The sequence below is a fragment of the Tupaia chinensis genome, unplaced genomic scaffold (genome assembly GCF_000334495.1).
Source record: "Tupaia chinensis unplaced genomic scaffold, TupChi_1.0 Scaffold146445_1, whole genome shotgun sequence".
NCBI classification, from domain to species: domain Eukaryota; kingdom Metazoa; phylum Chordata; class Mammalia; order Scandentia; family Tupaiidae; genus Tupaia; species Tupaia belangeri.
This window is the reverse complement of record NW_006206301.1, coordinates 627,533-654,829: the sequence shown is the minus strand read 5'-3', so window position 1 is coordinate 654,829 and position 27,297 is coordinate 627,533. Positions and strand designations below refer to the sequence as shown.

Genomic DNA, 27,297 nt, shown 5'->3' with positions numbered 1-27,297 from the left:
ACTCTTTCCACCAACAGTCAGGTAACATTCTCAACAGTTGCTGCCCATCAGCCATAGCCACTGAAGGCAGGTAGTTCTATGAGACTCCTGCTGTGTCTTTGCAGTTCCTTCTCCTTTCCTTCCCAGAGATGAGTGTTTCCCATTCTGCTCTAGGTGACTCCGACCTGGTCATTTTTCATGACCACTTTTTCAAGGAGCCTTTCTAGAGGATCTTTTATGGCACAGTGAAATGAACCCCCACTCGGTATTTAGAAACCCTGAGTTTGTTGAATGTGGAGGGCCACCTTGGTGCTGTGGAGCTGGGCTCCATGGCAAGGACCATGTCCCTGCAGCTCTTCACGCTCGATCAGCAAACAGTGATGGTGATAGTGATGGAGAGGCAGCTGCTGAATTGTTCATTTTCAGATGCTCAAAGTAACTTTGGCACTCTTTTCTAACCTGTTAAATTGTATTTTAACTGAATGTTTACATTTGTATTTTTTTTGGAAAGATTTTTAAGATAGGGTGTATGTGCTCCCCAGAAAGTGAGAAGTCACCCCCTGGGGGTATGGCCACACCACAATCCCTTCTTCTCCATTTTCCTCTCGTGATCTTGGGCACACACCCACGGGCGCCCAGTGTGAGTTTAAGTCCTGGGCCCAGGACTCCAACCGTGGTCGACTACATGAGAGTCCAGCGATGTAGTCATTATGACATCTGCTGTTCCCTACATTTGTATTCTTCTTCTTCTTCCTTTTTATTTTTTGAAGAGTCTTTTTTTTTTTTTTTTTTTTGCTATAGGGTGTGTGTGCTTGCCAGAAAGACAGAGAGAGATAGAGAAACAGAAAGTGAGAAATCACCCCCTAGGGAGGATGGCTATGCCACAATCCCTTCTCCTCCATTCTCTTCTTGGAGTCTTGGGCATGCAAGCACACATGTCCAGCAGGAGTTTAAGCCACTGAGTCCGGGGCTTGAACCGTGGTCAACTACATGGGAGTCCAGTGACATAGCCATTATATTAACTGCTGGTCCCAACATTTGCATTCTTAATTCCCATTCTGGAAAGAGCCAAAGTCAGGAAGAGACAATGGGGAGATAGGATAGAAAAAGGAAGTCTTTAAAATTAAAAGGGTAGAAACAAACAAGCAGATGGTGTAATGATTATGTTACCAGACTCCCACATAGTTGACTATGGTTCAAGTGCTGGACTTGGTGACTTAAAACTCATACTGGGTGCATGTGTGTGCGTGCCCAAAATCCCAAGAGGAGGATGGAGGAGAAAAGACGGAGGCATGGCCATCCCCCCTGGGGGGGGGTGATTTCTCATTTTCTCTCTCTGTCTCTCTGGTGAGTGTGCATGCCTTATAGCAAAAAATGTCTCAAAAACAATTAAAAGGCAACACATACCTTTTCAAATTTCTTGCCTTGGTAGGGCACATTTGGTCTGCATGAACAAATACTTCCACAGTTCTCATTCTGAGTAATAGAGAATTGCCATTTTAAGTCATGCTTACTGCACTTACTGGAGTGCAGTGTTTGGCTCAGCTGGAAATGCCTCCATTAGCGGAGTTAGTATTTTTGTAGCCATTGAGGCTAAATGAGATTACACAGTATAGGTGTTGAGTGCATTTCGTTAGCATAATTAATGGGGTGAGACGGAAGCAGAAGGCAGTACGGAAAATTATCCCATGAGTCTGCTGCTAACTGACAAAGACCGGCTGAACTGGGTGAGGCCATACCTTCCTCAGGGTTGCTCCTGCTGTGGTGCCTCTTCTTACACACTGGGAATGAATGTAATAACCACCAGGGCTCCACAATGCATTTGTAAGACCTAATAATTATCTATACTTCAAATGTTCAAAGCTCGAGTCCATGAAAAAAAAAATACAGGATGTAAAGTCAATTATGGTAGAAAGAATTCCTTACTGAGAAAGTACTATGGCTTCCAATTTTGGCTCCTATGCATAAGTACTCAATTTTCAAACAAATTCTTTCATGAAGGCCTTTACCTCGGTTCCTAAGGTCTCTGTAATTCTATTGGTGCAAAAGGTCATAGGCATCCTTCCTTTGTGTCATAGCCTAGCATGCAAACATGGCTGCTGATAACTTCTCTAGCTTTATTCCTGGTGAGAATTTGATTCTCACATGAAGAAACTTTAATCTTCTGGTCATACCCTCAAGAAAGAAAATTGGTTCTGATTCTAATATTTCTGTCAATGAACAAAGAAACAAGTAGTCCAGAAAACTGCAATAGAACATGACATAAAATGAACGCGCGGCTGTAGAATGAAGACAAATGGTACACAAAACGGGGAGGACTCATTGTCCATCTTTGGTAAAAATCAATTCCTCATGACATATTCATGGAAGTATTCTTACTTTATACTTCACTTGACTGGACAGATCAGCAGAAAGGAATCTTGATTGGGTGGACTGATAAGGAGGCTAGAAAGGTGGGATTTGCTAAATTCTTAAAAATAAAGTGTTCAAGGAAAAAGTATCTGACCTTGGAGGCACATTTCTGAATAAGGTGTACCTAACATAGAAGATCACTGAAATACCAAAGTGGAAAATTAGGGCATGATAACAATCAGCTTATATAATACAAATGCCCAGACAAAATACAGTCAAGGCGGCATTTTGGGAGGTTAAGGAACCTTGTCCATTTTGCTCTGGTAGAAACTGAGGCCCTATACTGGCGAACACCTTTTCTAGGTATTATTCTCCTTATGCTGAACTCAGTATGGCTGAAATAATTACATAATAGGTACATGAAGAAAAAAAAAATGAGACAGGAGAGAAGACTTGTTTTATATTTAGGGACACTTTAACATTTGCAAAAGAGGTTAATTACCAGTTCTTATATCATGGAGTGTAAGAGTTTCATTACTGCACAAATGAAATGGAAGATAAATTTGAGTTAACTGGTATATAAAATTCATTTTACTCTATGTTCATATTAGAGATTCACGATTATATCTTAGATAGTGCTACTTTTGCATTTATTTCTGAAGTGAACACATTGCTACCTGCCACCCAGAAGAATTTATCAGACACCGAATGTCTGGGTATTAGACTGCCTTTACACTCGTAGGCTGGATGACGTGTCGGCAATGACTGGCTTTCCATTTGGCGAAAAAACATGATTAATTCTGCTGAAGTCACAAAGTATATCTAGTGAAAATGTGAAAACGAACTACAACTATGTAAAACAAAAGGAATAATATTCACTTTGTGTTGAAGGGCCAGGGGCATAATAGATCATTTAAAATGGTTGCAATCCATAGCCTGTAAAACAAACTCTTCTGCTATAGCCCAAACAGGTTTACTGTGGCTAGCTTCTAGGAAAAGAAATGTGAGGGTTCCCTTCTTCACTGAGCAGATAGAACACATGAAGATTCTGCGGTCAGTATGTCACATTCCCTAGGGAGCAGAATGCTTTCTGAACGTCAAACTGTGAGTGACCAGCACTTTCCTTCACAGTACAAACCACCTCCTCTTTCTCTGGATTCCATTGCAATTGCCATCGACAATGTGCGAAATGTGAAAGGCAAATCTGTCAGATTCCATGACTAATGATCTACTTTTATTCCATTTTATTAAGAACAAGGGACATGCCTTCCTTTCAGAGGTTCTGTGACTTTGAAGTTGATGTTGTCAGTAATGTCAGTATGCCAGTTAAATCTCACTGGACTGGTTTGAGTAGGGTTCTTTTAGTCTATTTTAGGATATGATTTTTATCAATGTCATTAGGATCTTTTTTTCATGGTTGGTTTAATATTTTCAAGTCACTTTAAGTTGGGTTGACCTATTTATATATCTATTACTTGTCTCAAATGATCTATCCTTCTATGTAACTTGATAAATTATATGGTATAATATTTAAAAATACCGATAAAGTATATTGTGCGGTAGCATTGAAGTATCTATGTTAATGAGAAATGTCTTTCATTTACTAAATCATAAGTTTCCTAGATCATAGTCTCTGTGAGGTTAGGAAATGGAAGGGATTTTACATAGTAATAGTTAACCCATTCATAGTGCTTGTTAAATGTCTTCATGTAAAGTAACCTTCCAATTCTCACAATAACTCAATGATATAGGTCTTATTAGTAGTTTTATTTTGCAAATGAGTAAGAAAAGAACTAGAAAGATTAAGTGACTTGGTTAAGGACACAGCTATTCAATAGAGAAACCAAAATTTGATCACAGATATTTTCTTTACAATATGTACCATATCTTCTTCACTTCGTGGATTTAAAAAATTAAAAAAAATGATTGTTCTTGGGCTGGCTTCATAGCATGGTAAAGGAAGCCAGATTCTACATGACTGGACACAGTTCAAACCCTGGCCTTAGTGACTTGAGAAATGTATTGGGTATGTGTGCAAGTGCGCCTCAAATTCTGATGGGTTGGAAAAATAGAGAAGGGACTGTGGGGTGACCAAGCCCATTGGGAGGTACTTTCTCTCCTCTTTCTGGCAAGCATGCGTGCCATCTGTCAAGTAAAGACACTTTTTTTTTTCTTTATTTACAAGTGTGTGCATGGGCAAGAGAGAGAGAGGTGTGAGCATTTTACACAGGAATTGTTCACACCATGGTCTCTTTCCTCCTGCTCATCAGATCTTAGTCATGCCTGATGTGTTTTGGCCTGACCCAGCTGGGGATTTAAAACCTTGGTTGCCAGTGGGCTCTGGCTTATTTTGAGCTGTGCCATGGAGCCTGCCCTATCATTATGTTTTTAAACATGCTTTTAAAAAATGTATATGGATTTTTCCATTGACAAATAATGCAAGTGCTCTTAAACACTGTGCTCTGCTGAGGCTGACCATATCATTGATTATTCAAACTGGGACACTCATGAAAGTGAAAGAGAAACCATTAAAATGATGGTAAAGAAACAGCAGGAATCAGATGGTTGGTCCTAGGGCAGCTAGAATACACAGCCTAGCTCTGCTGCCTCTCTCTAAATAAATATTTTTTGAATTAATGAATAGGTGGATGGATGGCCACAGGTCTACATTATTTCACCCGTGTGAGTCATTGCAGTATGGAAACTTGGATTTCAAGAAATGAGCTTCAAACTGATCTCATGAGATTAATACAGTCTCAGAAAGGTGAACACTGACTCCCAGAGATAATCAGGACTGGAGAACAAGCAGGAGAATGTGAATGTTTTTTATAACAAAGTCCTTCACTAACCAATCAACTGGAGCATTAATTCTGACTCAAAGGAGCCAGGGCATGTTGTCCAACCTTTTAACCAGATGGTCAGTGCTGTAATAGTGTCAACAGATGGAATGAGAGGTGGGGAAGCTGCCAAAACATTTAACACAAAGTACATTTGTGTCCATGTGGAGATAACTCCAAGGTGGCCCTCTAGCTGTAAATCCAGAAGACTCTTGCAACATAGCCTAGGTCTCTCATTCCCTGATGGGGCTCTTAAACTGCCAAGAACAGGTCTCAAAGATATTAATGGGGTGGGGGCAGTTAAAAGTTCTTTAAACATATTAGAAGTCCTAACGTAAGTAATATTTTATATCTATATCCATGTCTTTCTATTTACTTTGAGTTAGAATTATGTCAATTTAGTGAGAAAATGCTTATTAGTTTAGGAGAAATATCTATTGTTGGTTATAGATTCCTTTGATTGTAACCATGGTGAAAGAAATGTATTAATACTTATTTGAATATAGTATGTTTGTTGGGCAGGATCTTTAAAAACCTATATGTATGTGAAAAGACATGGGTCAAGGACAATGAAAATGTTGCTGACCACTGGGCTAAATTGGATTTGTGTGTATTTTGAAAAGCCTCTAGAGACACGTCATTTCTTACATAATGGAGTTTGCACACTAAGCTGGTACTCCAGGCTTCCATAATCTCACCTCACTGCTCTCCAGCTCCCTACCTGGGTCTGTCAGTCCAAACGTTGATTTATCCGCTGCCTTGAAAACACGCTTCCTGCACTCTCTTTTTCCAGAACTGTCTTCTCTATTTATCTAACTCTCTTAATCTAGTCACCCACATCTATCTATCTATCTATATCTATCCATCTGCCTATATTTATATATAATATAAATAGATAGATGATTGAATCTGAATAGTTATCTGGCACTAATTTGAAAAACTTGGGGTTAGTTTCCCTATTGTTCACTAGAAGACTTCTAGTCTGATCACCGTGTCTGTGCTATTCAATCCAGTAGGCACTGGCTGCCTATGGTTATTAAGTACTTGTATAAATTGAAATAAGGTGTAAGTATAAAACTCACACTGGGTAATATTATGTGTATGTTATATTAGACTTTAGTATGAACAAAAGAATGTGAGTATCTTTTAATACTGTTGAGGATTTTTCAAGTAGCTAAATGTAAACTATTACTGTTGTTATTTTAGTTGCTTTTGATTTCAGCATCATGCTATAATTATTACTGTAACTCATTAGAAGGTGCATCATGAGAACTTTCCTATTATATGTAACTCAGACATGGAAGTTTAAAGTTGAATTATCTTTTAAAATATGACTTCAGGATTTAGACAGTGGTGCAACAGTAGAATGCAACATTCTGTGAGGCTGACCCACATCAAGTGGTTCTGTGTTCATGTCCTGAAACTTCCCTGAATATGCTGGGCAGGCATGTGCCTGTGATCCAGGACTGGCTGAACCTGGGGACGGGCTGCAGCATCTACACCCTGGTGGAGGTGCTCTTTCTCTGTCTCTCTTGCTTATGGAATGAATGAATGAATGAATGAATAAATAAATATATAAATAAAAGAATGTGAGTATCTCATTAATATCTCTGTTTGATTTGACATTGCAACAATGACCTGGTTATATTAAAATATAGTATTAAAATTAATACTATAATATAGTAAAATATGGTATTATAGTATAGTAAAATATAGTATCAAAATATAGTTAAAATATAGTATTAAATTAATTTAGGGTTAAGAGTTAAAATATAGTATTAATTTTGCATTTCTTTTTATTTTTGTAAATGTAGCTCATAGAGAATTTTAAAATGTGTATGCAGCTCACATTGTATTTCTAATGGACAGTGCTGTTCTACATAGCTGTGTGGCTTGTTTGTTTTAATTCTATTTATGTGAAAATAACCACACAGGCTATCAGCAAGGCAAAAGGAGAGAATTACAAATTGAATAGTGGATGGGCTAAGCAATTATTCTAATTGTTATAGAAACACTAAACATTCTCAGATAAAAATTAGGAACATTTGCAGTTTTGCTTGCCTAAGATCTATTTTGCCTTTTTCTGGTAAACATCTCAGTTTTCTTTTAGAGACTCATTTTTCACACAGCTCACTCCAGGGAGCTTACCTATAGTCCCCTGCAGACCAGTGGTGGGCATATGATATAGGGTAGCAACTCAAATAACCACATCCTCTTGGCCAAAATGATTGGTTGAGTTTGGGCTATGTGATCCAGGGCAGGCCAATGAGATTCAATTCCATAACTTTTTTTTAGAACTATTAGGCAAGAGGAGGTCTCTTTATGCTGCCATCACTAAATGATGAGAAATCTAATTTGGAACTGACTACTTGAAATGAAACATTCTTGGTAACAAAAGCAATTAGATGCAAGAAGAGCTGATGTAAAAAGACGTAAAAAGAAAGTTTTCTGACAATACAGCTTGATCACCTGGATCCAGCTATTTTTGAAGCTGTAACCACCCTTAGACTCTTCCCTCTTAAGAGTTTTCAGTCACATATCCACTTTCGCTTTAGCTAGTTGAGTTGGGTTTTGGTTTTACGTATGTCCTCACTAAAATAATTACTAAGCAAAATATAAAGAAGCAAATGTACAAAAAAGGATAAAATAATTACTAAGCTACATGCACTTGCTAAAGACTTTGAAAACAGAATTAACAATTCTTCAAATGTGTGTTAATTCAGTGCACTCCAATAAAATAAAATCAATGAGTGATTTTTTATTAAGTTGGTAACTTTCTGTTAGTCATATTATCTTCTAATTAAACCCTTACCACCAGGACATAATATATATAACAATTTTGCATTAAACATTTTTAACATGGGAACAGCAGTTAGCGTAATGGCTATGTCGCTGGACTCCCACGTAGTCGACCATGGTTCGAGTCCTGGACCCGGTGGCTTAAACTCATGCCAGGCACATGTGCGTGCGTGCCCAAGATCCTGAGAGGAGAATGGAGGAGAAGGGATTGAGGAGTGGTCACCCCCCCGGGGGGTGATTTCTCGCTTTCTGTCTCTCTGTCTCCCTCTGTTTGTCTGGTGAGTGCACGCGCCCTATAGCAAAAATCTCCCCCCCCAAAAAAAACCCCACAATTTTTAGCATAATACCAAAAATGTGATGGGATCCTGCTTTTATGGGGTTCCAAAGATATATTGTTCTGGGCATCATAATGCTGGATGTTTACATTTGTAAAGTCTTATAGCCATACAGTCAGTTCAATTGTTTAAATGTGTAACTGCTGATAATTTATTGCTACTAAGATGCAGAAGTTTTACCAGAATCATTTATTAGTTACCTCAAGGAGATCTATAAGTTAATTTTGATCATCTTTGTGTTCTTCTTCTATTTCAATAATTTACTTAAAATGAAATATTATGTCATTGGGAAAGTCAGGATACATTTTTGCACAGAAAAACGTGTCAGGACTTTCTCGATGACCCAGTACATTACCCAGAAACGCTACCAATGTCCTAAACAGTGATAATGAATTTTAATTTCCAAGTTTTAATTTCACCCCATCACTGACTTTGTATTCTAATCAAATCAGGGCATCTGTACCTGTCGACTTACGGCCTATACCTTTACCTGTCCCTGTAAGATGCCAGTGCTTGGCTAAGAACTTACTCTGTCCTGAGTGGCACATAATCACTACTGTCTTAGTTATTTGGTTATATCTGTTGCCAGAAAAGTTTTGATGAATCGTAATACTGAATAATTTAATTTAGCTTTACCATGAACAAAGTTAAAAATAGCAAAAAAGCTGATGAAATTTTTAAAAGTAAATTCCTGTACATATACTTGGGTTACTGTCCTTTTTTTTTTTTTTTTTTTTTTTTTTTTAAGATAGTGTCTTGCTATGTTCAGATCCTCCTGCCTCAGCCTTATGAGTAGCTGAAATGGCAGACGCATGCCACAGTGTCCAGCTGTCCGGGAAGGCTAGATACTGAACCCAGACCTTCCACATGGCTTCAGCCTGCTGAGTAGCAGCGTCTACCAGTGTACACTACAGTAGCTGGGCCAGTCTCTCCGCAGAAGGTTGTGCACTTGCCAGAGAGAGACAGAAAGAGAGGGAAAGCAAGAAAGCACTCCCTTGGGGAATAGCCACGCCTCATTTCTTCTCCTCCATTTCTCTCTCCTTTTGGGATATTGGGTGTGGATAAGAGCCTGGCTTGTTTTTTTTTAAGATGACTGCCTGGAACTCAAACAGTTGGCCTTGTGGGATCCAGCTGCCCTAATCACCATGCAACTGGCTGGCCCCAATTTCTTCCTTTGAAAACCTATATTGGGACCAGCAGATAGCGTAGCAGTTATGTTGCTGGACTCCCACATAGTTAACTGTGGTTCAAGTCCCGGACCCAGTAGCTTAAAACTCACATGGGTGTGTATGCTTGCTTGCCCAAAATCCAGAGAGGGGAATGAAAGAGAAGGGATTGTGGCATAGCCATCTTCCCTGGGGGTGTGATTTATTGCTTTCTGTCTCTGTCTCTCTAGTGAGTGCACATACCTCAGAGCAAAAATTTCTCTCTAAAAAAAAAAAAAGAAAAGAAAAATCTGTATCATAACAATTGTAATTGGTAAAATATAGCATATATTCATATAGTACAATTTCTTTCAACCACAAAGGTTAATATTTTCTTATTCAGAAAAATTAATCTAAGGGCTTCGAATCTTTGGGTCTTGTTATCTGATATTATGTATTAATGTATATGTGCATAGATATACATATATGTATATATTTTTGGGTCTTGTTATTTGATAATGTTTGTCTTTGTATACATACATGTATACATGCACACATATTTTTATCCTGTATTCCCTATTAGAAAATTCAGTGTTTAGGAGAAGGACTATCTTAATTATATTTGTAATTATCCAACATAGCATGTTTAATGTATTAGTTGATTTTTTTATAAACAAATTCTTAAAAATTATTAAAACTACAGAGTTTTTACGCACATCATAGGACTATAAATAGCACATATTCTCGGTGACTACACACTTGTAAATAGAAATCATGATAAAGCAAACAGAAAATAAAATGTAAGACACATTACCTAAAAGAATACCATTTTGACCTACTCAGGTCTACCTTAGTGGGATAAGCCCCCATATCTACGTATTTGGAACAGACATCTCCAGACATAACTCCTGTCCCTATGTATAGAGTCACTCAGATCTTAATGCCCTTCACGTTTTTAGATGTCTATTCTTCATTTCTAGGCCCAGATGGCACCCCCTGATTTCAATCCAGTGTTTTTTGTATTGTTCTCTGAACCAACCCACGATTAGCCCTGGCTCTTCTTACCTATATTTTTAACTTAATTTAATTTTTTTCCTTATAGGGTGCGTGCACTTGCCTGTGAGAGAGAGAGAGAGAGAAAGTGATGAGTCACCCCCTAGGGTGGATGGCCACACCACAGTCCCTTCTCTTCCATTCTCTTGGGATTTTGGGTGAGTATGCACACACACACACACACACACACACACACACACACACACACAGTAATTTTCAAGCTGTCAGCTCTGGGACTTGAACTCTGCTCTGTCATGTGGGAGTTCAGCACCTTAACCACTATGCCACCTGATGGTCATTTTTCTTAGCTATCTTATTGTAGAGAATTATGCATTTGGTAAAATAAAATTCACTGAGACAAGGAGGAGTCAATGGCAAAATGAGAAAAAAAAATCTCATCAAAGCTTAGAAATGAATTGAGGATAATAGTCAAAGATCTTGGAAAAGGTCCTGATTTGGGAAGGACTAACCTCAAGAGCAGGTAGTGAAGCTCTGAGGAGGAAAGAGGCAAGCTCCAGGCCCTTATGCTGGGAATGAAACAACATCTGGGCTGGAAAGGTCTTGGAAGGAAGATCTAATTATTTATAGTGCCAAGAAAAACCATGTCTGACTGGGTGTGTGACACAGCCCCTGGGGGGAAGGAGTTATCATTGCTGTACTACAACCTCACCCTTAGAGTTACCTAAGGCTGGGCTTTCATGACAGTGTTTATAACTGATGGCCTTGGGGAGAGAGACTCTTCAGATAGAAGGGACACTAGGAAATTAAAGCTCTTGTAGTTTCTGAAGCTCTGGTTTCATCTAGGCAAAAATCAGCATTTATCTGACCACAATTACGGCAAATACCCCAATTGGCCTTGTGCCATCTTTTGAAGACTTACAGTTGTTGGCATGGTGTAGGTTTAGGTACTATGGCCACCTGGAACTCCCACCAGAAGTGCGTGTGTTGGGGTGGCAGGGGATGGGTCCCCTGGAACTCCCACCAGAAGTGCGTGTGTTGGGGTGGCAGGGATGGGGAGAGAAGAAAAGAGAAGAGGAGAGGACTTAACCTATGGAAAAAGTTACCTTTCTTCTTTCCTCTGCAGCCTCCAGTTTTTTCTGGATCTCCTCCAGGGACAGATCTTTCTTCTTTGGAGAAGCTAAAGTCCGTGGGGCTTCTGAGATAGGAGATGGTGGCTTTAAGATCAGCTCAAAAGCCTGGCCAGAGGCACGTTTGTTGATTTGTTTCACTTCCATATCTGAGAAATGAACATTTGAGGAAGTTAAGCATACGGAGCTTGAAGGATGGATTTCTTTTAATATTTTCAATTCCAGCCACTGGAAGTAGCATTGTTATTCTGGGAAGCAGGAATAAAATGTCATACATGATAATGCGCTATACCCTGTTTTGAACACACAAGACCTCTCTAGGACAACTATGGGTATATTTTAGCAGAATACATATTTGGTGTTGAAATTCAACAATGTCTATAGGGAGTTGAATAGTGGCGTATTTAAAAAAATAGCCTGAATTGATTTTAAACTCAACTTCATTTTCCTGTTAAATAAATATGAGCTCTGCATGAAAATTAAGTAGCACAGATTAATTATATTTTTAGGAAATTACAAGGACTGAAGGCATTTTTTGATTAGATAATGAGGAAAATAACAGAAATCTCTAGTTTTCACATACAAGGATGCTTTAAAAATTCATAGATAATGTATATGATGAAAAAACTATGCATGAATTAGGATTTTTTGCACCAAAAATTAACACATATTTGAATTCTACTTTTGTGAACTTTTCGAAGTCCCCTTGTATAATTATATATATATATATATGTGTGTGTGTGTGTGTGTGTGTGTGTATACACACATATATCAACATAATGCCATTATAATATAACCATTCCTGCAGGGAGGCATCATAAAAGCTATGCTAGAACCTCTGTAGCTCTCTCAACAGGGTGGCAAAGTCAGGGCTAATGTATGAACCATGTTGTCATGCCCTTCAGTATGTTTGTTGCTTTCAGTCACCAGGCATTTATAGTGTCCACTCTGGGGACAACAGTAACACTCTCTGATGTAGGGGGAGGGCTTATTCTTAAGGTATTTATAGTCTAATAGGTACAGCAAGATAAGACCCATTGTCATATCTTTTTTTCCCCAAATCTTTATTTATTTTTAATTTTATGTATTATCATTATTCTTCAATTTTGACCAGAGAGAGACAGACAGACAGAGAGAAAGGAAGAGTGAGAAAGCAAGCCATCAGGTCTGGAACTTGAACCATGGTCAGCCATGTGGGAGTCCAACACCTCAACCATCACACCCCATTGTCATATCTCTGCTCCTATTTTGTTGTTACTAGAATAGTCTCCCCCTGCATCATCTCAGCTGAAAATAGGAGCCAGGGCTGGGAACCAGCAGTTAGCGTAATGGCTATGTCGCTGGATTCCCACGTTGTCAACCGTGGTTCGCGTCCCAGACCCCGTGACTTAGAACTCATGCTGGGCGCGTGTGCGTGCATGCCCAAGATCCTGAGAGGAGAATGGAGGAGAATGGATTGCAGCGTGACCATCCTCCCTGGGGAGTGATTTCTTGCTTTCTGTCTCTCTGTCTCTCTCTGTCTGTCTGGAGAGCGCACGCGCCCTATAGCGAAAACCTCTCAAAAAAAAAAAAAAAAAAAAAAAGGAGCCAGGGCTCAAGGCATCACGGTGAAAAGAGGGAGGGCACAGCATTTGCTTGTCTCATCTATATACGTACCCATGGAATACCAGTGAGCCTCAAAAAGAAGGACATTTGCAATGACATGGGTAAACCTGGAGGACATTACGCAAAGTGAAATAAACAAGACATGCAAAGACCAATATTGCATGACCTCACTCGTATGTGGGATCTAAAGAAGTCAAACTCAGAGAAACAGGTTGTGGAATGGGGTTACCAGGGTCTTACGGTTGAGGGTGGGGACTGGGGAGATGTGAGCCGAAGGATACAAAATTTCAATCAAGAGGAAAAAATTCAAGAGGTCTACTGTACCTGGTGGGACTACAGTTTATACTGTGTATATTGTATTCTTAAAAATTACTGAGAGAGTAGATTTTAAGTATCCTCACCACAAATAACTGTGTGAGGTAATGCATATGTCAGCTTGATTTCTTCATTTCGTAATACATACGCATTTTAAAGCATCATGATTATTACAACTATATGTATATACCCTTTTTTGTGTCAATAAAATAGTGAAGAATTGTTAGCCTTTTTTTCCATCAGTAGCTTATGTAGTGAAGATAAGAAGATTATTAATCTCTCAAATTTTAACCCTGTGTAATATAAAATAATGTAAATTATAACGTAGAAGACTGACCGTTAGTATCTGCTAGAACATTTATAATTACACAGCTCACAACTTAGCAAAAAATATAATGATTTAAAAAAGAAATCTGTGGACAGGCCTCATTTACAGATGAGTCTTCTGTATTTCGAGGCTCTGATTGCACCCCTCTGATTTCGGCTCACTGGCCCTTGTTTTGCTCTCTGAACCTACTCAGGATTAAGTCATTCTCTGTTGTAGATCATAATCATCCAGGTATTTGAAAACACTGTTCATGGTTTGGATATGCTTTATCTCCCAAAGGTTCATGTGCTGGAAGGCTGGTCCCCAATGCAATCGTGCTGACAGGTGACGAGACCTTTAAGAGGTCAGCCTAGTAGATAGTATTTGGATCATTGGGGTACCATCCTCATGAGTAGATTAATGCCATCTCCTTGAAGGAGGGAGTGAGTTCTCACTCACAGGTAGGAGTTAGTTCCTGCATGAGCAGTTGTTATAAAAGAAGTAAGACCACTAGACCACTGCCCACAGGTCACTCTTTACCTCCAAACAAAGCTTCTTGCTTCTGTTGGCCACACTGTGTCGTAGAACCAGAGGTCAGCCAGGTGTTGACCCCATTTTCTTGGCTTTTGTAGCCACTATAATTGTGAACCAAATAAATGTCTCTTATTTATAAATCACCCACTGTCAGGTATTTCTGTTTAGCAACATGATAGTAGACTAAAATATAGTTTTAACATTTTGTTTCAAGTTTTCCCAAGACTAAACATCCACAGTGCCCTAAGATGACACTGTTTCTAGGTATTGACCACACTGCTCCCTAGCCTCCAAGTGCTTTTTAATTTATTTATGTTCCTTTTAGATTGTAGCAACCATGTGGACTAGGTCTCCACGCCAGATTTGACTGGAGCAGAGCAGAGAAGAAGCATTGCTTCTCTTGATGTGAAGATTATGTGTCCATTAATTCTCCTTTAGCAGCCTGCTTTAGTGCACATGAAGGTTGTGGTCGAGTAAAATCCAAGGCTGACAGGAAGTGACCTTAGAGCCTTAAATGCCAAGAGAGTTCAGACACAACTGACTCCTAAGTATTTTGGGAAGAATATGTTTTTTTCCCCACAAATAGAAAAATGCTTTAAATTTTCCTAACGGCACCCAAGATGTAAATATATTTTAAATATAACTCTGTAAAAATTATGTAAGCCTAAGGAAAAGGATTACAAGAGAACATGGGCAAATAAAAATAGCTTATTTGATAAGGTTATGGGATTTTAAATGGCTTAGTTTAGAGAATCTGGAATTAGAGCTGCTCGTATTTGCATCTGAACAGAGAGCGCTTCTTACTAGCTGCGCTATGCTGGGAAAGTTAATTTCGTTCTTTAAGCTTTAATTTCTTTATCTGAAAGATAGAGATAAAAAAAGAGCACCTTCCTCATAAGAAGGCTGTAAAGATGAAAAGATAAAGGATAATGAATGTAAAACACAAGCCGTGGCACTTAGTGTTTATAAATGTAAACAATGATAGTAAAGATAGTATTATTAACTGTTGTTATGTTTGTCTGCAATAAATAATTCACATTATTACCAACACAGAAACACAAGGCTCCATTAAAGATTTTGGAAATTGGAAATTCTCTACCAACTTTTTTAGGGAGCAGCCAACATTACAACATAACTTCTAGGACTCAGTGATACAGTTTCTGACTTTCTTCTTTACTCAGTGCCTAAACCAGCAAAACCATCACTGTCTAGTCACACTGTTGACAGGACAATCATTTGTGTACTGTGAGTGTCTTCTGCTAGGCCCCGAGTTCCTTAAGGTAAGGCCCCTGCCGTATTCATCTTTGAATCATCAGTGACAACTAAGAATTAATCATAGTTAGAGAGTCTCATAAAGGATATCTCTGGATTCTTAGTTGGTGTTATATCTAGTAGGTTAACAAGGATCTGTCTAATTTTATTTGTGGACTAAGTGCACTTTAACAAAGGAGACACTGCACGTGCATTCTAAGGAAAATTTTGGTTTGAAACTGAAACCTTTCAGCATGGAAGGCATTTCCTTATAAAACAGTGCTGATGAGGCTAGTGCCATTGTAGAATAACTCCGGAAAGAAAATGCATTTGAATCATGGAATAGGCTTTCAAGAAATAAAAGAGGTTAACTGACACAGGTCCCTTCACCTTGTCTTTAATGCTTTACTTTATGTATGTGGAAAATAAAAAAAAAATGTGATCCTAATGAGTAGCAAAATATGTCTCAGTTAACTCTATACATAGATGTAGCAAATATTTTCATTAAATTGAATCAAGTGAGGATCATATTATTGATAGCTCCCATCATTGAGTCTTTATAAGGACCAGGCTCTTGCTAAATGTTTGACTTGAATTAAACCATTTAAACTTCACAACAACCCCTGGGAGGAAGATGTTGGAGTTAAATGAGGCTCAGAGAATCTAAGTATCCACTTGTGTGAGGTCACACGGACAGAGCAGGAAGGAAATCAAACTAAGCATAATAAATCAGGACAGATCAACTAAAGGGTTGCACTTCAAGAACGTTAACCGCTATGCCGAATCTTTAGGCTTTCTTTTTTCTTTTTTTTTGGAGAGATTTTCGCTATAGGACGTGTGCGCTCGCCAGACAGACAGAGAGAGACATAGAGACAGAAAGTGAGAAATCACCCCCTGGGGGGATTGTCACACTGCAATCCCTTCTCCTCTATTCTCCTCTCGAGATCTTGGGCACGCACGCACATGCGCCCGGCGTGAGTTTTAAGCCACCAGGTCCGGGACGTGAACCGCGGTCGACTATGTGGGAGTCCAGCAACATAGCCATTACACTAACTGCTGGTTCCCTAGGCTTTTCTTTTTAAATAAGTTTTACATGGGGCTTTAGGCATTAGTAAGTTGTATTTATTAAGAAAATTATTATTAAAGCCTGTTGATGTGCATGAACAAAATATGGGAACTTTATCAAGATTCCAATTAAAAAAAGGGATGATGGTTGATTTTTTTCTCTTGTGTTTTGTAAATACAAAGCATTTTCTTGCAACTTACGATCTACTCTAAATACAACTTAGCATTATTTGCAACAACAGCTTTGGAGTATTGTGGATGTTGTCCTGCTGGGTGCTACAGCCAATAACAATCCAGCCATGTTTCTTAAGAGACACTAATGTGTTGCTATTAGCACCAAACTCACACTGTTTTGAGCAATAGGGAATCAATAAGACCTAATAGCCAGACAGGGCGAGTCAATAGTGAGATCTACAAAATATTGACTGGATTATATCAGGAGTGGTGAGAGTGAAACAAATATATGCAAGCTTTTCCAAATGATCTAGCTAGCAGGGGCATGTGTAGGGTGGGGAACTCACCATCGTAAGTATAGATGTTAATGTTGCGAGGCTCCGGGTAGAAGCAAGAGCAGATCAGTGACAGCATGGACAGCTCCTTCATTTTTTCCTTGTAGGCTGAAACGAAATACTCAAAATTAAGATCTTTCATGTTCTGAACTTCCTCTTAATGCATGTTTTCATTTGAATGATTATAGCCTTTTGCAGAATGCATATTTCCTGCATACTGCTTTCTTTGCTTTCACCAAATATGAATGAAGGCAAGACCTCAACAGAACCTTGTTGGGCATATCCCTTATTGCAGAGGACATGGGTTTCATATCATAGCAGGTTAGATAACAAATGAAAGAAAAGGAGTTAGAGAAAGAAAGGAAGGGAGCAGGAATTGAGATTTAGCAGGGCAGGGGCAGAGATAGAAAAGATAAGGAAGAAGAAACAGAGAGAGGGTCATTCTAGCAAATGTGCGTGTGGGAACACTGGACGCAAGAGTCAGGAGGGTGCCTTTGCTGGTTCAGCCTGAATCACCACACACTCACCTGGGGATAGCCAGAGAACTCAAGATACATGCTCCAGGGACCTACACTGCTGCTTTCTCTTTATCTCCAAGTGCCATTTTCTTATCTTTCCGTCTTTCCACATGCACCCAAAACCTGGATGTGAGATCTGGTAATGTGTGATAAGGATCTCCTTCCCTCCAGTGTGGGTGTCAATCTTGCCACGCCACTGCAGGAATTTACATTGTGAATTCCCAGTTCCCTCACCCCACCTCATCTCATTTAATTTTTTCATCTCTAGGAAGCTTTTGCCCAGGTACACTTGATGACTTCACTGTCATCGTCACGAGGACGAATGTCTCCAGACAACCAGATGGGAATAACAAGGTGGTATCCTCTCTCCTGTGTTAATTATTTAATGAAGGAAAATAGAAGGAAAAATGACAGGTATAATGTGAGCTAACTTGTGAGAAAATATAAACAGGTGGCTATGTTCTAATATTGAATCTCTTGGCAGGACCTTAGGGTCCTTACTCTAACAAAGGAAGGGCTGATACCTTGAGAAGGAATGTTCTCAGAGAAAGAGTTTGGGGCCTTTCAGATAGGTGCATCTTTACTTGGCTAGAAGGAAACAGATTCACAATCTGGGTGCTTTAGAGCCACAGAAAACTAGATTGAGAAGTTTCTAAGAGATCATTTAGTCCACTGTCCACACACCCCATCACGAAGTTTACAAATGAAGAAGCTGAGCCCCACAGAGGCCAGAGTCACATGCGGCCAGTGGAAAAGATGTGGCCTCTGGATAAAATGTAATTGGCCAGTCTATCTCGACACTGCCGAGAGGCCCTGTTCAAGCTCTCCTTTTACGACGAGGTTCAGTGTGCCAACAGGGCTGGGCATGTCGGTGTAGAGTTGAACCAGATGCAAAGACCCAACCTTGCCAACTGCCTCCGGCTCAGCCTAACATCCAGACGATCTGCAAAAAGAATTTCTACTTGCTTACTACCCTATAATAAGCAACACAATTTTCCACATACCATGAAAAGTCCTAGCAACACATGTTCTAAGAAACTGTATAGAATACCTTTGGCATTTTAAAAGACCAAACCATATTTCTGTTTTATTTGTTTATTTTGTTAACAAAATTACATCACATATAAAAGGTCAGGCATGTATGTTCAGTGAGAATAACAATATTATGGGACCAGCAGACGGCATAATGGTTATGTCTCACTGGAATCCCCCCTAAGTCGACTATGGTTGGAGTCCCAGACCTGGTGGCTTGAAACTTATGTTAGACATGTGTGCATTCTTGCCCAAGATCCTGAGAGGAGAATGGAGAAGATGAGATTGTGACATGGCCACCCCCACAGGGAAGTGATTTCTTGCTTTCTGTCTCTCTGTGTCTCTGGCAAGTGCATGTGCCCTATGGCAAAAATCTCTGAAAAAAAAATTCTGTAAGAGGATAAAACATTTGGTGGTTTAATACATTTAATACATTTAATTCCATGAGCTAACTGAAAACAGCAAGGCTTTGTAGGCAGGCATCTTTTTCAAGAGAATATAATATGGTCTCCAAAATAGTTTGCAAAATTAAGCACATATTAGAAGCACATAAAGCATATTTGATGCCAACCTTATTAAGAAGGGCCAATCCAAACTTAAAAATAAAAAGATTTTCCATCTTATTAAAGTGGTAACAGATAACAGCTGCAGAAGTAGGTGAATTTCTACTGAAGAAAAAATTCTTCAATATCTGTCCTTATTTTCTTGAACATGAAATTCAATAGTTTCCGGAAAGGCTGCTGCTTTAATTATGTTTGACAAGCTAATGAGGAGGGCAGTGTAAAGGCCGTCAGGGTCTGGGCCAGCATGTGGCATTGTGGGTAGGGACTCCCACAGAGCTGACTGCAGTTCAAGGCCTGAACCTGGCAACTTGAAAATCAGGGCACATGTGCATGCGTGCCCAAAATCTTAAGAGGAGAAGGGATTTCAGTGTGGCCATACCTCTGGGCAATGATTTCTCACTTTCCCTCTCTCTGTCTTTCTCCAGGAAGCCTCTACACCTTATGGCAAAAACCTAAGAAAAAAAAAAAAGAAAAAGGTTGTCGGGGGCCAACATATTCTCAGTCTCATATATAATCTATAATTCTTACTATTATAGACTGAATGTACCCTCTCCCAAAATTAATATGCTGAAACCTAAGCCCCAGGGTGATGGTAGTTGGGGACTTCAGGAAGTAGCCCTCATGAATGGGACTAGTGACCTGATAAAAAAAAAGCCAAAGAACTAGCTTAACCTCTTTCTGCTGTGTGAGGACACAGGAAGTTGACAAGCTACAGCCCAAAGAGGCCCTCACCTGAACTCTACCATATTGATGTTTCGGCTATCCAGAGCTGAGAGACAAAGTTTTGTCATTATAAAGTCACTCAGTCTGTAACACTCGGCTATAGCAGCCCGAACTAACATAAGGACTGCTAAAAATATTTGTTCTTTCCTTTCCTAGGTGGTCTGGGGACAAAACCCAGTGGACCTCTGTGGATAACACCCTTGCCTTAGTTGTTAGTTTTATACGAGTTATGACTCTAGATGATAGGCCTCACCAGTGGCAGCCACTGCAGAGGGTCTGACTGATTCAGGGGGTCAGAATCCCAGGAAACTCCATAAAGCCAGTGGCAACCACAGCCCACGCAGACCTGCAGCAAAGCCGGCCTTTCCTATGAGGAAGGGTCTCCTCTCCACTTGGTGCAGTTGCCCAGACTTTCCCAGGCAGCACTGCCTTCCCTACTCATCTCTAAAAGCTGCCCAAAATTTGAGTCCTAATTCAGACACCACCTCCTCAGCATTTTCTCCTTCGGGGGTTACTTGCACTGGTCTCTTACAGCTGTTAGTAGAGCATGCTACATGATCTTGATTAGATTGTTTAGGGAAATTCACAATTTTTTTAAGTGTTTTTTTTTTTTTTTTTTTTTTGCTATAGGATAAGGGTGCTGGCTAGAGAGAGACACAGAGAGAGGGAAAGTGAGAAATCATCCCCTGGGAACATAGCTACACCGTAATCCCTTCTCCATTTTCCTCTTGGGATTGTGGGCATGCACACACACGTACCTAGAGTGTTTTTCAAGCTGTTGGATCTGGAACTCGAATGCACAGTTGGCTATGTGGGATCCAGTGCCTTATCCACCACCCCACCTGCTGGTCCCTAGAGATGAACTATTTTTGGTGTATACTGTTTGTTAATTAAACTAAGCATCTTGATGGAAAATATTATATTTTACTTATCTGTGAAATCACAGCAAGGTCCAAATGGAATAGAATGCAGTTATTCAATAAATAGTTGTTGCTTGCTTATTCATTGGTTTTAAGTCAGTTTCTCAGTTAACAAATGTTTATTATCACCACCTAGGAGCAGGAGTTTCTGTGAAGCATTTCGAATTACAAACAGAAAAGAGCTCATGTTCTAAGGGAGCTTTCAAGTCAGGAGGCGAACTATATGGATATAAAAATGGATAAAAAAAAAAGATGCAAAAGGTGTCAAAAGGGGGGCCCAGGTGATTTGTAGTATCTTTTCTAAAGAATCCCAAAACCTTGGGACAGTAGGAGGGTGGTAGGAATGGCTTTGCAGTTAGGTCTGCCAGATGTAGTAAATAAAAATGCGGGATACATAGCTAATTTTCAATCCAAATATTGCATAGGGCATACTAAAAATAATCTATTGTTTTTCTAGAATTCAAATCTTACTGTATCTCATATTTTACACCGTGACCAGAGCAAATAAACCTGGATTGTAAAGACTGAACAGTATTGAGGAAAGTAGGGAGAGAAGAAAAGGTATATTTATTACTGCTGACGTGGAAATGGAGTTCTAAGGAGACTGTGTGGAGGCTTTTATAGATAGGGCAGTATAAAGCATGATAACCCCACTCCAGCAAGCATCCTTCACATCTTGGGCTTTATGAATGGCATTCTCTCTGCTCCAGGGGGCAGCCTTGTCACAGACCCTTCTATAATGCAGTTTTCAAGAGCTGCGTTCTGGCAGCAAATCTTCCAGGAGGCTGCTTTTGATCCAAGATGTTGGGTAAGATGTTTTGAATTTTTTCTCATGTAATTATGATTTAAATATTCTGTTTACATTAAAGTAAGTATGAATATAATTTGTGCTGGAGTGCCAAAGCCCCATGAATCTTAAAATGTAAATTTAAAAGAAATTTAGACTTGAGAACTCAGTTTTGAGTCACCCTTAGGAATATTTCTTTCTTTCTTTTTAGTTTACTTAGAGAGAGAGAGAGAGAGAGAGAGAGAGAGAGAGAGAGAGAGAAGGGGGATGCACATGCCCGACACTCAGGGAGGTCTCTGGACCTGAACCTAGAAGCTTTCCATATGGGATTGTCTTGCAGAGTATCATATTTTACAGCGTGTCACTGTCTAGCTCCCCTTACAAATACTTCTGTGAGAGAGTTTGGTAAGCACAGAGATGGCAGTGGAAGCCCTGGTTTGCCTGCACAGTTCTGCTGTGTGCCCATTAATAACAGTCCCTTCCTCTGCCTAGTGTCCCGGTTTGGCCATTATGATCATGCTAGCAATAGGGAGCCATGGCACACTTTGAAAAGAGGGATTACCTCATAGAAACCTCTTCTTAGAAAGATATATCTGACTATTTTATGGAGAAAAGATCTTTCACCAGTTGCACACTAAGACACAAATAAGTAAACACCAGCAGGTAATGGAATCTGGCTTAAGAAAAAATGGTATAGCAAAGTAAAAAAAGGAGAAGATGCAGGAGATTTTGTGAAAGAAGTGATAGGAAATAATGAGTGAATTTAGGGTCAAGGGTCTACACAAGTACAGGCAGAAAGGGAAAGGTCCTTTTGAATGGGAGGTCAAAGGAAGCAAAAGTGTCGACAAAGCTGAGGTTGGCAGAATAGGTTGGATTTACAGAAAATAGGGCATCGGGCGAAGCACTGAAATATGAATAACCTAGATAGTAGCAATAAAGGAATTCCAAACAAAAATGAAGGACTTTGTGAAAACATGCTAATAAAATTTCACTATTGAGAGGTCAGTAGGTGTTATGGTGGTTAAGGCACTGGACTCCCTCATGGTTGACCATGTTTCGAGTTCTGGACCTAGTGGCTTGCATTCTCATTTTGTGGTGGTTTGCTTGACTCTCTCTCTCTCTCTCTCTCTCTCTGGTCAAATGAAAAAATAGTAATTAATAAAATAAATAAAGAATTACTTAAAACAGAAAAAGTACAAACCTAGCTAAAAATTAAAAAAAAAAACAAAAAACAAACCACTATTGATAGTTCACACTGTAAATTGACAATCATTTTCTTCACTGATTTTTGGAAAACAGCATAGGTTAATCTTTTCATTACATCCTGACACCAAGCATGCTTGTAAGGACGTGGGAGGGGATAGATAATTCCATATAACTTATTTTTATAGTTGATTGCATTCGCTATTAACTATCAATGTTTGCAAATAATAAAAATGTTTGCATTTCTCTAGTGGACTTATTTAAAATTCAACCCACTGAAAGAATAATGATCCTATAGCATTAGTCACTTAATCTAATGATGTTTGAATGACACGAATCATTTTTCCAATTTTTTCAGATGGCTACAATGAGCCACTAATAATGGTAACAGTTACTATGTGTTAAGGAAAATGTGCTAAGCTATGCACGCTTTTTCTCCATCATCTTCCACACTCATGGAGGAAGGAAAAGGCGTCAGAGGGGCTGAGACACTTTCTCGAGGTCCAATAGATCATAGAATATGCAGTGTCGGGTAAATGTACAACTCTGTATGCTTTGTTCTTTTTTTTTTTTTTTTTTTCTTTTTTTTTTTTTTTTTTTCTTTTTTTTTTTTTTTTTTTCTTTTTTTTTTTTTTTTTTTCTTTTTTTTTTTTTTTTTTTCTTTTTTTTTTTTTTTTTTTCTTTTTTTTTTTTTTTTTTTCTTTTTTTTTTTTTTTTTTTCTTTTTTTTTTTTTTTTTTTCTTTTTTTTTTTTTTTTTTTCTTTTTTTTTTTTTTTTTTTCTTTTTTTTTTTTTTTTTTTCTTTTTTTTTTTTTTTTTTTCTTTTTTTTTTTTTTTTTTTCTTTTTTTTTTTTTTTTTTTCTTTTTTTTTTTTTTTTTTTCTTTTTTTTTTTTTTTTTTTCTTTTTTTTTTTTTTTTTTTCTTTTTTTTTTTTTTTTTTTCTTTTTTTTTTTTTTTTTTTCTTTTTTTTTTTTTTTTTTTCTTTTTCTTTTTTGGGAGAGGTTTTTGCTACAGGGCTTGTGTGCTTGCCAGAAAGACAGAGAGAGACAGAGAGACAGAAAGCGAGAAATCACCCCCCAGAGGGGATGGCCACGCTGCATGAGATGCTTAGCTGTGCCCTGGCTCATTGGTGTTGATGACCATTGGAAACATCCTTCAGAGCACTGAGGGCTGACCACAGCCTCGTATTAAAGCAGGCTCTGTGAGGAGAGAGGAGCGCCCGGGTGTCAGTGCGTTCCCCTCCCTCGCTCTCTATCCCATGTTTTCTCTGCAATCATAACAGTCTAGCAGACAGTTTTCCTTAGCAAATTCTAAATCCTTAATTTGAATTCAACCTAAATATTTTCTTTTGAAGAGTGTCCAATTAAAAAGGAAAGGATAAAATCAGATGCGGTAGACTGAAGACTAGAGCTCTCTTGCCCTTGGATTTACAGCAATTAGATTTGCATAGTGTCTGACAGAAAGGACAAAGCCCTTTGTTGGAAGCCTAGCCATTAACATAAATGGGAACCAAAAGCACCTCTTAGGAAAACTGTCTGTCAATTCAAGGCAGAAGTGCCTTTAGTTTCTAGCACATTGGGGCAATAGTTATGGACCCCAGTCCCTTGACAGTCCTCCCAGCTGGCACTGGGAGCCAGCAGGTGGCATGGTGGGTAAGGGGTTGCACTCCTACATGGCCAACTGCTGTCCAAATCCCAGACCTGGAGACTTGCTTTCTCATTTTCCCAATCTCTCACTGTCTCTCTCTGGCCAAACTAGAATATTATTATTAATAATAAAAATGTTGGGGAATCAGCAGTTAGCGTAATGGTTATGTCGCTGGACTCCCACGTAGTTGACCACGGTTCGCGTCCCAGACCCGGTGGCTTAAAACTCACGCCGGGCACGTGTCCGTGCGTGCCCAAGATCCTGAGAGGAGAATGGAGGAGAAGGGATTGCGGCAGTGACCATCCCACCTGGGGGGTGATTTCTCGCTTTCTGTCTCTCTGTCTCTTTTCCAATAATAATAATAATAATAATAATAATAATAATAGTAACAATAATAAAAATGTTAAAAAATTAAATAATAAAATGTTACAACAATTAGAAGTTTTTTGTTTTGTTTTGTTTTTGTTTTTGTCTTCAGCAAATAATGGCAGAAATGGGATTCTCTGCTTCCTGGTTCTGAAAAGACCTGAGACTTGCATCTGCAGTTATAAAGCATTGCTGGTCTCTTAATTCTTTCCTTCCCTCTCCCTTCCATGACACAGACAGAGAGAGACTGAGAATGCAAGCCACCAGGTCCAGGACTCGAATCACGGTCAGCCATGTAGGAGTCTAGCGCTGTAACTACCATGCCACCTACTGGCCCCCCAAAGCTTTTAAATTAATCTCTTGATGCTCAATTTGACTTCAAATTGACCATATGAAGGTACTGGAAAAAGTTCACAGAAAAATAGAATTAAAATATGAGTTTATTGGGACCAGCAGTTAGTGTAATGGCTATGTCACTGGACTCCCACAGTCTAGACCACAGTTCATACCCCACCTGGTGGCTTAAAACTCACCACGCCAGGCGCGTGTGTGTGCATGCCCAAGATCCCGAGAGGAGAATGGAGGAGAAGGGATTGTGGCATGACCATCCCTTCCAGGGGGGTGATTTCTTGCTTTCTGTCTCTCTGTCTCTGTCTGGCGAGTGCATGCGCCCTATAGCAACAACAGCAACAAAAACAAACAAAACAAAACAGAAAACCATGAGTTTATTTTAGAATAAAAATGTTCAAAGTCCATTAGTAGTTTTCTCATACTATGAAATTTTCCATGAACTTTTTGAAGCTCCCCTTACATTGTGCATGTGTTTGGTAGCTTGCTTGCTTTGGGGGGGCTGTAGCCCAAGGTCACATTCTTCTTCTTTACTTATGTAGATCATTCCATTTTAAAATGCTTTTGGCAATGACTGAATGTATAAAGTAAATTAGAATAATAATAAAACTTGAAAAAAATGCTTTTGGAAGATCCTTCACTGCCATTTTCTTCTTTAAAGATGAAATAGACTGAAATAATTTTATTTAAAATACTTCTTACATACCATATTGGCTCTAATTTGGAGCATAAACCTATTGCTGATGAAAATGTAATTGAAAAGATACCATTTAAAAAAAAACTCAGGTTTTTTAATGACCTATTTTAATATCCCCAAAGATCACAGATATGAGGTAATTTCTGGCTATTTTTCCATGATGATGTAATGCTAAGTGGTTTGGTATAAAATTAAATTTAGACGACATTCATTCTAACCATCTCTCCTCGTAAGAATTATGGTTTCCTAAGGCAGGGACATTTTGAAAGATTAATATTTCGACTGACCGAAATACTACAGTTTTTCTGTGGAGATAGATATCAAGTTAAATAAAGGGACCTTTAAGAAGGTCAAAGTAGTACAGTCCATCACTGGTTTTCCAGAACCATATGAGGCTCTTAAATTTTAGTTCAATGGATTCTTGGCACTAGCAGTAGTGACAAGAAAAAGAAATTACATGACATGAATCAGTCCCTGTGATCAAAACTGTAATAGAAGCAGTAAATCGACTACCTGGGACCTCACCTCACTCTTGATTTCAACTAAAACTCCTGCTGCGTTTAATGAGAGCTCCACTCCATCATGCAGGGTCTTGTCCTTATTTTATTTTATTTTTTTTCCCCTGATGAAAGAAAATCTAACAGCCCTTGAAGAGAGACCAAATCTCACTGTGGTTTAAAGGAGGAAGGGAAGCGCTGTATTCTGTTTACTTGTCAAGATTTTTATCACCAAATCTGAGTACTGAGGGATATCTTTTTTCCCTGGAAGCATCTAAATACTAGCAGGTCATGGTAATGAGCCTAAAATGATAGCTATGTTAGTTGGAATTTAAGTGAGCTAAAGCTGAGTGAGAAAAAGAATGGAGTCTGTTCATCTGGATAAGCAGAGTCTTCATGGCAGAATGACTGCTTCCTTTGTAGTCCCCAGAGCGGGGATGCCCCTGAGCAGCAGTTTGAGCTGCCATGACGTTCTCTGAATTGGGAGATAGCTAAGGCTTTGGTCCTCTTTCTGTTACTTTCAGATTTTTATCTGAGGAGTTAGAAAAATATTTTTTAGCCATTCTTTAACATTTTTTTAATATGGCATATGTACATACCAGGGAGACAGGAAGAGATAGAGAAAGGGAAAGTGAAAAGTGGATTGACCTAAGAGTTGACTTTATCTCAGTTCATGAGTCAGTTAACTTTTCCCCCTTGAATCAACCAGTGGTTTGGATCCTGAGGATGAAGAATGAATGAACTAAAGAGAATCCTATATATCACGAAGGGATGGAATGGACTATCTTCAGATAATGGGATATACTAATATATAGAAAACATT

The 27,297-nt window shown here is 38.9% G+C and overlaps 1 protein-coding gene across 2 annotated transcripts in view; it reads right to left on the bottom strand.

Annotated features, from left to right (window-relative positions):
- Nucleotides 1-27,297, bottom strand: part of STMN2 (stathmin 2) — a 67,099-nt gene that overhangs the window by 14,291 nt on the left and 25,511 nt on the right. For both annotated transcript variants that reach the window (XM_006168916.3, XM_006168917.3), the window contains exons 2-3: nt 17,187-17,282; nt 11,565-11,737 (exon numbers count right to left, since the gene is read on the bottom strand). In XM_006168916.3, the coding sequence (XP_006168978.1) occupies nt 11,565-11,737; nt 17,187-17,282 (269 nt within the window). The remainder of the gene's footprint in view (nt 1-11,564; nt 11,738-17,186; nt 17,283-27,297) is intronic.